This window comes from Gouania willdenowi, chromosome 14 (assembly GCF_900634775.1).
Source record: "Gouania willdenowi chromosome 14, fGouWil2.1, whole genome shotgun sequence".
NCBI lineage: Eukaryota > Metazoa > Chordata > Actinopteri > Blenniiformes > Gobiesocidae > Gouania > Gouania willdenowi.
The window spans coordinates 6430176-6443264 of NC_041057.1; the positions used below are offsets into that span (position 1 = coordinate 6430176).

Consider the following 13089-nt stretch of genomic DNA (forward strand, 5'->3'; position numbering starts at 1 on the left):
AGGTGAAATACCTTTTTCCTCTGTAAACTGCTAAACAAGCATTGCCATTACCCCCAGTTCACAAACACAGTGACATGAATCAGGTGTGCATACTCACAAGTGGGAGGGGCTTCCACCTGGCCCCACCCCCTGCTTAGTAAGAGGGAGGAAATCTGATCACAGGCAGTTTGACATGAACAGTTACAGTAAATAGCGAATCTATCTATCTATCTCTACATCTACCACCAGAGGGCAGTATTGGGGGGTTTCCAGATCTACCAAAATTCCACAGAGGGAGACGAAGAAGAACGTCACTCTGAGGAAAATGGCGGACACACAGGCTAGCTGCAGTTACAACTCGGCTTCGAATTTTACTGTGATATAAACGCGTCCAAATACTCGTTGTTGCACTGAAGTGGACATCATGTTTAAAAAGGCAAAAAGAGCCAATTTTCGGCGTCGGAATGAGTCGGACGAGGAGGAGCAGGAGGGCGGCTCGCAGCAGCACCACCACCACCACCCGGTCGGCTTCTTGTCTCCTGGGCCTCTGGAGATCCCGTTCATGGAGACCTCGGAGAGCAGCTCGCAGACATGTCCGAGCAATGGCTTTCTGGCTGATGTAAACAGCTTCAGAGCTGTGAAAAGAGACAAGAGGCCTAAAGAGGCTGCACCTCCACTCGTGCCGTCCAAAGCCAGTTTGTTGAGCTTCGAGGACGATGAAGGTAACGCGTTAGCTAAAGCAAAGCTAACGATGCTAACGAAGCTAACGATGCTAACATGTGTCGTTAAAGAAGCATCCCTAAAGCTCCATTCATTCTATATCGCACTTTTATTAATAAGTATTCATGTATAACAACTTGTCGAGTTCTGCGCTGTTGTTGATCTAAGTTGTCCTGTTTGTTATGTAATCAGATGACTCTGAGGTGTTCAGAGTGAAGAAGTCCAATCATAGCAAGAAGATCGTCAAACAGCTAAAAAAGGAATACAAGGAAGAAGTAGAGAAGTGTGGAAGTGGCAAACATGAGGTCAAATCAGGTGAGCCAGCTATCTGTGATTGATTGATAATCCCTAGTGCTGTCACATGTCAGGGATGAATCTCAGTCTCCAGCATCAACACTAAAACCCTGATTTAAAATTAATTTTTTTTATAAATGGTCACATGAGCTTGCTGTATCCCAAGTAGGGCCTCTCTGATCAATCGGATTTTTAGTATCAATATTGTGTTTTGTTTTATTTAAAAAAAAAAAAAAAAGCCGATTTCGATATTTTATGTATCTCCACTAACCACATATCAGTCATATATAGAATAAAAAAATGATATACTCAGGAAGAACACAGATTCTTCTTAAACCAAAATAGCATTCAAAACAAAGAAGCAAATCCATACTAAATTAATTAATTAGTAACACTCTAACATAACAACTGTAAAGCCACTGATAAATTAGAAAAGGCAAACTTTTGCAAACTGTATTTATGGAATACAATTTTTGAATAAATCTAAAGTAAAGTTGCCAAAATCGCAAACTGTAGAGATGGACAAATTAGAAGGAAAAAAAATAGGCCAAATGTATCTGTAAACAATGAAGTAGTACATTTCTCCCAGTGTTGTCATTTTGTAATAATTAGTGGCAGCTTATAATGTAGAAAACTCAGCACAAAGCGACAGAATTTCCATGCTGCTAAAAATGTATTACATCAGTTACGTATTATAGCCCAACTGATAAATAAACCGATGTCTATTAACCACTGTGATTAGTAAAATCTGCCTGATAGATTGATCTCAAGATATTGCGCGTTAGTCCCAGTGTAACCAAATTCTTTATTTATTCACTTTCAACCATAAGCTTTAAAGTAGCTTTTTCTGATGGATTTTATATAATAATAAAACAAATTAAAAGCTAGTGTTTAGATTCTTAGAAATGTAGTTAATTTAATTATTTATTAATTTATTTTTGATTTTTAAAGTGTAGTATGAAGAGAAAAAAAAAAGTCTAAATAGTGCTTTTTTTTCCATCGTTATTTAAAAAAAATATTTTTACACTTTGGAACATAACTTTATAGATTAGCATTTATTGTGTAGAGGTCAATTCCTTTATCAGAAAATAGGCATGTACTGTGTTTTGAACCCTGCCTTTTTGTCAAAACAACAATGCAAAACTCAGTAAATTTAACTTTATTTATTTTATTTTTTTTTGATAATAATGAATGTTATTTATTGTTTATCAGATCTTTATTGTTTTGTATGTTAGATTATTATCACATTATGCAACAGATACTTTTAATCAAACTATAATAATATGATCCACTTTACGCTGCAACATCAAATAAGTTAAAGGCAAGATTTTAGCAAAACTTTGCAATGCTTCTGACATCTTATCATCTTATGTCTTTTTCCTTCTCCTAGATGTCCCAATGCAGCCAATGTTTACCATTAAAGAGGAAGTTACTTCTGTGGCATGCAGCAAACACGGGGAAGAAGAAATGGAGGTGGAAAGTGCTGATGAACCAGAGGAGGAGACAAAAGGTCAGACTGGTCCAAAACATGGTCAGGTGACCAGGAACAACAACAGTGGAGCAGCATTTAATACACTCTCCTCCCTCAGCACCCTGAGACCAGGTACACGGCATTGTGAATTCATTCTATTTCATGAAACAGTCCGCCTCCATTTTGAATGTCATTTAACTCCTGCTTCCACTTGAAAAATAAAACATTCTTTGTCTTTTTTTAGGAGAGATTCCTGATGCAGCTTTTATTCACGCTGCTAGAAAGCGTCGTCAACTGGCCAGAGAACTGGGCGGTGAAGCCCCTCTGGTAGAAACGGAGACTCCCAAAAAACGTCTGGTGCAGGAAGACCAGGACGCCAGCGATGATGACGATGAGGAGAAAAGAATCAGCTTCAGTGGAGTCAGGAACAAAACCCAGAGGCAGAAGATTGCTGAGGAGATAGGTACTCGACTCACCACAGCTTCCTTTAATATTGTTTTTCTGTTTTTCTACATTATATTGTGACAATGTCTAACCTGCCAATTTAAAACATGTTGCTTGAGATACGTGCTCAAGGTTTTTCTTATGTTCTCTTGAGCGCAAACACTTCATTAAGAACCTTTTAATGTGTTTAGGCATCGAAGGCAGTGATGATGAGGCTCTTGATACTGGTCATGATGAAGAGGTCAGCCGCTGGGAGCAGGAGCAGATTAGGAAAGGAATCAGCATACCACAGGTGAGACCATCAATTTTCTGACTGAGACCTTTTTCCTTTATTTAGGTTTGCAAACAGATTATTTAAAAATAGGGGCTTTCCATTTTTAAATTCCCAAAATTCCACCTCAGTTTCACCTTTTTTTCCTGTTTATATTACTGGTTATTAAACTTCTCAAAATTGTACCAAACATGCTAAACAGGGTTATTAGAGTAAACTTCTGTTATTAAGTTTAGATTTTATATGCTCCAAGTGATTTACAAAAACAGGATGATTACGCTGAAATCACGAGTTTGCTCGTTGAAGTGACGTTAGCCACATTGCTGGACCCTCAGCTCCCTTTTAAAAGGAAAAATGTCAAGTCATGTTTTTTTGTATAGCACTTTTCATGTACAAGACAATTCAAAGTGCTTTAAACAAAACAAAAACAACTTCACAGCAGAGCTAGCACACCATCAAAATTACATTTCAAAACACAAAACAGGAAATATCAAATTAAATATTGTGACCATTTAATTAAAAGCAATGTTGAATAGGAATATTTTTAACCTTGTTTATGTTTGGTTTTTGTTCTGGGAACATAAATCAGGTCTGTCCTAGACGACCTGAAACCTTTGGGTGGTTACCACGGAAATCTTTGATATGGTCTCAAAACGTTATTTGTGAATCAAACTCACATTTGTCACTTTCTAAACATTCAATCAGCCGTATTTCAGTGAAAAATAATGTGTAAATCACAGTCAGTGATAATGTCCCAAAACATGCATGTGAGGCAGTTCCGTGTCATGTTGCGGCCTAATTATGAATAAAGAGAAGGAAAAGGATTTATCTCTTAGCATTTTTTTTTGTATTGTTTTGTTTCTACTAAACAGGTTCAAAGCAGTCAACCAGAAGAAAACACGGTCTACTACCAAAACAGCTATGAGACGCAGCCCTACGGCTCCTCCTACAGCATGCCTTTCACCTACAGCTCAATGGTGTCACAGCCCATCAAAGCAGCGGGCCACGCTGACAATGGTTCCGTTCACTACGTCACGCCTGTCAGTGAACTAACCACAGTATCCATTGATTTGGTAAAGAAACGCCTGCAGGTTAGGTAGGTTCAGACCACAGCGACGACGTGTTGTATCAGTCCTCACCTCATCTGTGTGTGCTGAGGTTGTGAGGACACAGAGGGACATTTATGTTAGCACGGGGGGGTGGAGCTTAACCCTGCCCTTTAATCTGCAGCGTCACTTTGTAATATGACACCGTATTCTGTCCAGAGTCTCATCAAACCCTTCGGGCCGTCTTTTTCTTGTGTGTCGTGTATTGTAGGCTGGGTGAAATGAACGCAGGCTACGAAGCAAATTCCAAGCGCTACGAGCAGATCAAAGAAGACCTCGCTGCTTCTGAGAGTTCCATAGAGCAGCTGGAGGGCTCGTCCAATGAAAACGCTGATCAATATAAATTCTTGCAAGAGATGCGAGGGTATGTTGGAGACTTGCTTGAGTGTTTCAGTGAAAAGGTAAGGGAGAATTTACCTGTAGTTTGATTAGCTTCTTGCTGTTGTGTCTGTGTGTGACCTCTGACCTTAGATTTAACATTTTAATGGAATTCAGTTTGCAGAAGAACATAAATGTTTGTTTTATTATTCTGTCATAAATGCCTTTGTGACAACTTGGTTGCAGTTACCTTTGACTCACTGAGAGTACAGCTGAAACCATCAGTCTGTTAGTTTACAGTTGGTTTGTTATACAAACTTTAAATAATTATGATTATTGCTAACACTCATGAACTTCCAAGCTGACAGTCACTGGCATGTTGGAGGCTTTAAGACGCATCTATTCGATAATTGATTCATAGTAATAACCAATAAGTCTGGATTTTGCAGCGGCTTCGTGGAATGAAGAAATTACCCATTTTATTGCAGCATGATCATACCTGTGTTTATTTCAGTGTTGGGTAAAAACTTACTGCTGATTTGCATTAAGTGTTGGGGATGTCCCTGATCAAGTTGGCTTAACAGCGCTGATTTAAAATATTTTTACATTGGCTTGATGTGATCATCTGATTAATGTGTAATTCCTTTATTAAACAGAGTATTCAGTTATTAAACATGAATTTGGGATTGTGGTGTATTTAACACATTATCACACGCAGTGTGTGGGGAGGAAAAACAATCAATTAATCACAATTTTATTATTGACAATTATCATTTGCTTCTTAAATTTCCTAAGATTGATTATTTACATTGTTGTACAAACCAGACAACGTGGATATTGAAGATGCTGTGAGGTGTTACTCAAAGGAAAAGTTAAGTAATTCAACAGCTGACTGATGTTAAATCAGTGTTTTTTTTGCATGGAATTCCAATGGAGTGACTTGCAATGTCCAGTAATTGACAAAAATGTTAAAGGTAAAAAATTACATTTTATAATTGTTGTGACTATTTCAAATGAAAACACCACACACACAATCTCAAACAGCTGTACTCTTTGTACACATTGGCAGCATAAAAATATCTAAACTAGCACATCTTGTCACATGGAGACTCATAACTCAATATAACAAACATGATTATAAACTCATTCTTGAAGATAGAAAAAATGTCTCAGGGTTTGCCAGAAATTTGTGATGATAAAACGGCGTCTCGACCCAAAAAGGGTCGAATGGAAAGTCAATTATCAGCAACAGTCGCAAATCAAATCGTTAACGATTAAAATTTGGTTTGTAATCGAATCAATATTTTATTAATCAAATTGCAAAATTGGGCTGATGCTCCTCTATCACACATTGAAATATTTATATGGGTCTGATATAATTTTCAGGTTATTGTTGAAGTTTTTAACTAATAAAAATCCTATGCTTGCATAATTTACTGAAGTCAAATTTTGACATTAGAAACTGTATCTTTCTGATCTATACACTATAGAAATGCAAGTATGGGATCAGGGGCCAAACAGTGTATCGGGACATCCCTATCTAATTTATGAAGAATTCACTTGATTTTTAAAACTCTGTCTGTGTTTTTATTCTGAAACCTTGAGATGGATTTACCTCCACTTCTTACTACATATTTTAAATTGAAAACATGAATCCATGCTGAGTTTTCACCCAACACCAGCAGTATGTTGCGTCCGGTGTTGCTTTGCCCCTCACGTCCTTCTATCCCTCCAGCAAGACCTCACAGTGACCCGGATTCCCGCATGTGTCCGGTCAGAGGTCACAGAAGGTATCATATCTTTCAGGTGCCTGCTGTCCTGGAGCTGGAGGCTGCCATGCACCAGTTACTAAGGCAACGGGCCACACGACTTGTCCAGAGAAGACAGGATGATATTAAAGATGAATCGTCGGAGTTTGCAAGCCTTTCAAGTCAGTCCATCTTGAAGGTTTTTATGATTTATTTGAATGGACCTGTTGGTTCCCTGTGTGTGTGTGTGAACGTGTGTGTAGGTAACTGTACCAATATTCCCCTTCCCTGCCACCCCCCTGGAGTAAAGTTATGGATGAGAGATTTGTTTGATTGTGTGTGCGTGCGTGCGTGTGTGTGTGTGTGTTCAGGACTATGCGCAGAGAAGTTTGTCCACTTCTCATTGAAGGTTGACTTGCACAGTCAGCTGGAAAATTATAGCTTGGTTCAAGCTTTGAGCCACAATAATATGTTTGAGGTTCCAGTTTGGTAAGTTATCAGGAAGAAAAAAAACAACTAAGTATAAATACTTCCACACAACTTTAAATAAAACTGGTTTTGTGGCCAATACATTTTGGTCTTTTAATATTTTTTTGCATTTCTGTTGCTGTGGTTGTGTGGGACGCTTTGTTCCCATAATTGAAAGGTAAAAAGTGAAGAGTTTTTGGTGGATTTAGCGTTTTTTTTGCCTGTTTTAACATTGTTCCTGTCTCTTGCAGATAAAGCTGTCATGGCTCCTAGTCTAGACTCATTTGGTCGTGACCGTGCGACGTATCAAGAGCACAGTCGTCAAAGGAGGATCGCTGAAAGAGAAGCACGACGGTGCGATTATTAACAAAAATAATTTAGCTATGCTTCACAAATCTATCCAAATCACACATGCAATTCTGCGATGGAGGGGGAAATGACATTTTTATGCGTCCGATGCAGAACGCGCCGCCGACAAGCCAGAGAGCAGAATGGAAAGAGGGCGGAGCATAACGAAGGCTTGTCGTCAGATGATGAAGAAACATCTACTGACATTACTGCCTTCAACATGGAGAAAGGTAAACATCCTATTTAATAACATGAATGAACCACTATTGGTAACTGAAGGACGTGTGATTTCAAACCGAACTTATTTAATTCAGATCGAATCATCAAGGAGAGCAAGAAAGTGTTTGAGGATGTGGTGGAAGACTTTCATTCTCTTGACTGCATCAAAAGACATTTTGAAGATTGGAGACGAGACTATGTGGACTGTTACAGAAACGCCTATATCGACTTGTGTCTGCCCAAGCTCTTTAACCCTTTAGTCCGTCTGCAGCTCATCACATGGAACCCTATGGAGGTACGTAGTTTGGGTTTTTATTTTCAAAATTAGACCCAAGACATAAAAATGGCCCACAATAATAACAGAACTATATACAAAACGATAACCGAAATACACAAAAATAACTCCAAAATTGTACCAAGTTACAAAAATATGCACAAAAGAATTTAAAAAAAAAAAAAATACTCAAATGGAATTTATCAGAAAAATATATGAAATGACAAGGAAAATAGAAAAAATACTCTAAAAACATCCAAAATTACAGAAAAAAACAAAACGACTACCAAAATAATAAAAAAATATACTTTTTTACTGTTAATGCTCAGATTAGTCTTTATTCTAAAAAAAAAAAAATTGCTTTTTGTGTGTTAGTAAATGTGTGATTTTTGTCCTAAAACATGCATATGAGGCTGTTCTGTGTCATGGTTTTTTATTTTTTCCCAAAGTTTTGTGTTTTCCACCTTCATTTTTTTATTCTGTTTTTTTTTTTTTTTAGAATTATTTATCATTTTTTAAAGAAAATATTCGTTTTTAACTCCTCTCTTAGTTAACCAGACACAACAGTTCAAACACTGAGCAGGGGAAGATAATCAAAGCTGATCACTTTCTCACGGAGCACTGGTGTGCTACACGAAAAATGGACAGAATTTTCAGGGGGAAGGGCGGTGCACTGATAACGGTGATGGCGTTTCACGCCGATTCTGTCATTGGTTGATTCCGTGATTTCGTCCCTGATTCCGTTAACGTGCATTTTAAAGGGCCTGAAATAAAGACAGAAAAAAGGAACGGGTGTAAAACATGCCGTGTCCATCACCTTAAATCTGTCTCTGGATTTAATTCATTTAAATCAACCCTGTGTCTAAGCTCCTCCCACCTCAGCACTGTGTGTTATGGCCCACATCCCTCTTCTGCCAATCATCTGACAGCTGTTGTTTTTGTTTTGCAGGACCAATGTGCTAATTTTGAGTACATGCTTTGGTTTGAGTCGCTGTTGTTTTACGGCTTTGACGAGCACAGCACGTTGAAGAAAGGAGACGCAGACATCGGCTTGTTACCCGCCATCGTGGAGAAGGTCATCCTTTCCAAACTGACAGGTACCGAGCACAGTAAGAGCGCTTTGCTTTGAGACAGTTTAGTGTATTCGTCATGTGTTTTGCTTGTTGTGTTAGTGCTGGCAGAACAAGTGTGGGACCCGCTGTCAAACAGTCAGACCTCCAGGCTGGTGGCGTTCATTATCAGACTGATGAAAGGTTACCCCACCGTGATGCACGGGGACAACAGATACACACAGGTAGGTACAACACACACACACACACACTCAGACTGTTTGCGCATTTTATTTTATTGCTTCTGCCAAATAATTACACTTTGACGTCCACGGCTTAGCTATTTCTATTTCATTTTCTCTGTCAGGAACTGCTCAAAGCAATAGTGTTACGGACCAGGCGGACCCTGGATGAAGACATTTTTCTTCCTCTCTACCCCAAAAGGTGTGTGTGCTTGTGTTTTTGTTTTGTTAGGTCAGGACTTTCTAATGCATAATGTTGTTTTTTTATTTTGCTTTTGTTCAGTGTTCAGGACAACAAGAACAGTGGTCCCTACCTGTTCTACCAGAGGCAGTTCTGGACCTGTATCAAGGTATTCACATCAAACTGTTTGTCCACACATTTTAATCCTGCTCCTGCATGATTGTAATTCTCTTTGTCAAATTGAGGTTTTTCAGCTTATTATCATTTAAACGTAGGAAAAAGTGGCTTCACTTCACCTCGTGAAATAAATCTCCCTCAAAGTAAACATTTTTTTTTTTTGTCATGTGGCCCAAAGAGAGCAGGTTCATGATTGACAGCAGAGACGATCATCTTTTATCACAGTGGGCGTCAAAAAATGTGATGGTTTGATCTGAGGGCCACATTCTGAGAATTCACGTCTTCTGAATCGAATCTAAAGTGGAATCAAAAGTCATCATTTACAATCAAACCAATTAGGGCTGGGCGATATGGCCTTTTATAAATACCGCGATATTTTTAGGCCATGTCACGATACACGATATATAACTCGATATTTTGCATTACCCTTGAATTAAAACTTTGATGCGCAAAATCACACCAGTATGATGATTCTATATGTCTACATTAAAACATTCTTGATCATACTGCATTAATATATGCCAATTTTAAACTTTCATGCAAAAAAGGGGATATCACAACTAAGTCAAAGTTGACATAACTGTATTTATTAAACAGTGAGTGGCTCAAACATAAAATTGTCAACAGAAAGTGCACGTTCTGTGCAAAATTGTCACAGAGACATTTCAAAACAAGACATTAGTGCAGGATGCAACTCACATGGCATTTCAAAACACAAAATTAAAGTGCACTTTTTGTACATAATGCCACTACAATATTTTAAAACAAATAGTGCCCTTTTGTGCATGTTGTCATTAAGATGGCATTTCAAAACAACACTAAATTTAAGTGCACCTGTTAGAGCCATATCATTATTATGTCAGTATTTTTTATGTTTAAATATTAATATGTTTGGAATAGGTAATTTTGAAATAGTTTTAAAGGTAATATTGTTTAAATATTGATTTATGTTGACGTTTTTAAATGATCAGAGTTTCTGTGCTCCATTGGTTTTGACTTGCTGCTGTAAACCTGGATTTCTACCGTAAAGTGTGGGTTAGTGTCAAAAAGTGAAGGAAAACACAGGCTGGTGAAGTCCATGCGGTCAAAGGACAGCAGTTTAGTGAAGCAGGACGAGGAGCAACAGTGTTTCTGACCGTAAAAACTGTTCAAACCGTCAACCTAAACAGTCAAAGTGGTCAGCATTGTCAGCGCCAGTGCCACCGTCAGTGACGTCATCGTCGTCATCACCGTCAATGACGTCATCGCCATCGGAAACGTCATTGTCGCGGTCGGACGTCAGTGTGGTCTTTACGTAAGGATTTATTATTTTTGGGACTTTGAGACTGAGCTTTAAATATAAGGACACTTTGATTTTGGAACTTTTATTTTAGTTTTTCTATTTTTTGTGGATTAAAGAGTCAGATTGATTCATCCTACGCTTGCCTCTTTTTTCTTCATTTTTTATTGGATTATGTTTGGAACAGACGAGTCAGAAAACTTCATGTCCTGCAAGGAAGTGGTAAAACTTCGTTTTTGTGTGTTGCCACTACAGCACCTTTTGTGCATAATGCCACTAAGAAATTAAAAAAAAAAAAAAAAAAAAGTCCGCGAGTTTAACGGTATGGTCATTTTCAACACCGCACAGACTACAAGCTGCGATATATCGAGTATATTCGATATATCGCCCAGCCCTAAAACCAATCTATAATTATTATTGTCGTTTTGTATATATTTTTTGTTGTCATTTTGTGTTTTTATTGTTGTTTGTTGGTTTTTTTGTAGTCATCTTGTGTATTTCTGTCGTTTTGTGTGTTTTTGTTGTCATATCGTGCATTGTTTGTTTTTTCATATCATTTAGTAAATTTGTCCTTCATTTTGTGTGTTTTTTTTTTTAGTTTCACTTTTATCATTTTGTGTGTTTTTGTAATTTTTGTTTGTTTTTCCATATCTTAGTCCCCCATGTCTGACCTACAGGTTGAGAGCTCATGCTCTAAATAAATGCACATGTAGCAACTACCGATATGTTGTTTTCAACAACATAAAATCTATTTTTTCTCAACAAAGTGTTTGTCTTCCGTTGCCTGTATTCTCTCAAACTGTCTCTAGGGGGCACCCAAATGCAAAGCATGAGTTTGTAGAATCTTTGAACCATTTTTTTGTTTGGAACTTTGATGCAAATCTTTATATAAAACACCTTTTGTATTTCTGTTCTTAGTTGCTGAGGAACATCCTGCTCTGGGAGGGCATCTTATCTGCTTCCTGTTTGAAGGACCTGGCTTTTGACAGCACTCTCAACCGCTACATCCTCTCTGCACTGCAGACTACGGACACCATAGAGGAAAATCTGCTGAAGTGTCAAAAGGTTGGATTTTTTTTTTATCGATAAATGCACAACAATAATTGAGATTCAATATTTCATAATTCATAAAACACACTAATTGACAGTAAAATACACAAAATAATTCCCAAAAAACCATACAAATGACACCGAAAACACACAAAATGAAGGAAAAAATATACAAAATTATATGAAAAACCAAACAACGCACATAATTAGAACAAAAACACAAAACTAAAGAAAATTACACAAGATGACGAAAACACAAAATGACAGAAAAATATACTGAATTATATGAAAAAGCAAACGATGCACAAAATGACAGTAAAATACACAAGTCGACTAAACTACAATGAAAACAAACAAAATGACAGAAAAATATCCTAAATGATATGAAAAAAACCCCCATAAAATTACTACAAAAAAACACAACAATAAAAATTTAATTAACAAGTAAATCCTAGGTTTAAATTGCTGGTTTCTGACACCGATTTTTGCGGGTGTATTAAACTCTGGGTTACCATTTTCAGGTGGTGGAGTGTCTGCCCGAGCACTGGTTTTCAGGCCTTAAAGGTCAGCAGACGCTGCCTCAGCTTGAGCCGCTGTGTCGCTACATTACCCACCTAGCTAACTTGCTACATCGGAGCAGCCTGGGCGCTTCAGACGTTGGGCGACGCACCGCCAAGTATGTTCCTCATCAAGGACTCAGGACTGTATTATATTCATGGTTAGGGGTTTGTTGTGTTTTTAAATGACTCGTTTTGTGTCTCTACCAACAGAGATCAAGTGAAGGAAGCGTTGAAGATGCTGGGCCGCATGAACGCTCTGGATCACATCATCGCTATGGCAACTGAGCATGGAATGAAAGACATTAAGCCACTCCTGGAACTCAAATCATAGATGATTTAAAAAAATATATATCTTGCTTTCACTTCCCTGGGTTGTAAAATAGGCTTTGCTGTACATATTGTAAATAATGTACAGAAACGTGCGTTCATACATTCAACAGTAGCTCAAAACAGATCTCACACCTCAGCAAGATTTTAAAGACAATTTATCACACAAACCTGTGGATGTTTGATGTCATTTAAAAAAAACAACTTGTTTTTAGAAGGATTACACCTGGTTTCCTGCTCGTACAAACCTCACCTTTTGTACCAAATCCCACGACCTCCTGCTCTACATGAACTGATGCTGATGTTCTGCTTCTGTTTTCCCTTTGTCAGCTTTTAAACCACCCGACAGCTCTGCTTCAGAAATGTACTGTAATGCTATTTAGTCATTTTATTTGCTTGCGAATAAAGAGGATTTCAATGTTTTTTGTTTTGTAAGAATTATGTGAAACTTTCTATCTAAAGGTATTTTTCCCAAATTTAGGCAACATTCAGCCTAATTATCAGCATCCCCCAAAGTAAATAGAGAAAATAACTGCAAAAATGTATGAAATCACAGGAAAATAG

General features: G+C 37.8%; 1 protein-coding gene across 1 annotated transcript; it reads left to right on the plus strand.

Annotated features, from left to right (window-relative positions):
• Nucleotides 1-403: 403 nt before the first annotated feature.
• Nucleotides 404-12947, plus strand: paxbp1 (PAX3 and PAX7 binding protein 1). Its single transcript, XM_028466766.1, has 18 exons — nucleotides 404-701; nucleotides 892-1014; nucleotides 2384-2596; nucleotides 2709-2927; nucleotides 3100-3200; nucleotides 4052-4275; nucleotides 4497-4686; nucleotides 6410-6533; nucleotides 7071-7173; nucleotides 7282-7397; nucleotides 7482-7681; nucleotides 8610-8757; nucleotides 8833-8954; nucleotides 9077-9153; nucleotides 9235-9301; nucleotides 11507-11653; nucleotides 12160-12314; nucleotides 12409-12947. Exons 1-18 carry the CDS (start codon nucleotides 404-406, stop codon nucleotides 12527-12529), a joined length of 2748 nt encoding a protein of 915 aa, XP_028322567.1. The 3' UTR covers nucleotides 12530-12947.
• The last annotated feature ends 142 nt before the right edge of the window (nucleotides 12948-13089 follow it).

Bases quoted from the DNA above. Each gene is read 5' to 3' on its own strand.
- paxbp1 (XM_028466766.1), top strand. From the start codon at position 404: ATGTTTAAAAAGGCAAAAAGAGCCAATTTTCGGCGTCGGAATGAGTCG. The intron at 4,276-4,496 runs GTAGGTTCAGAC...CGTGTATTGTAG, and splicing joins AAGAAACGCCTGCAGGTTAG to GCTGGGTGAAATGAACGCAG. The intron at 11,654-12,159 runs GTTGGATTTTTT...TACCATTTTCAG, and splicing joins ATCTGCTGAAGTGTCAAAAG to GTGGTGGAGTGTCTGCCCGA.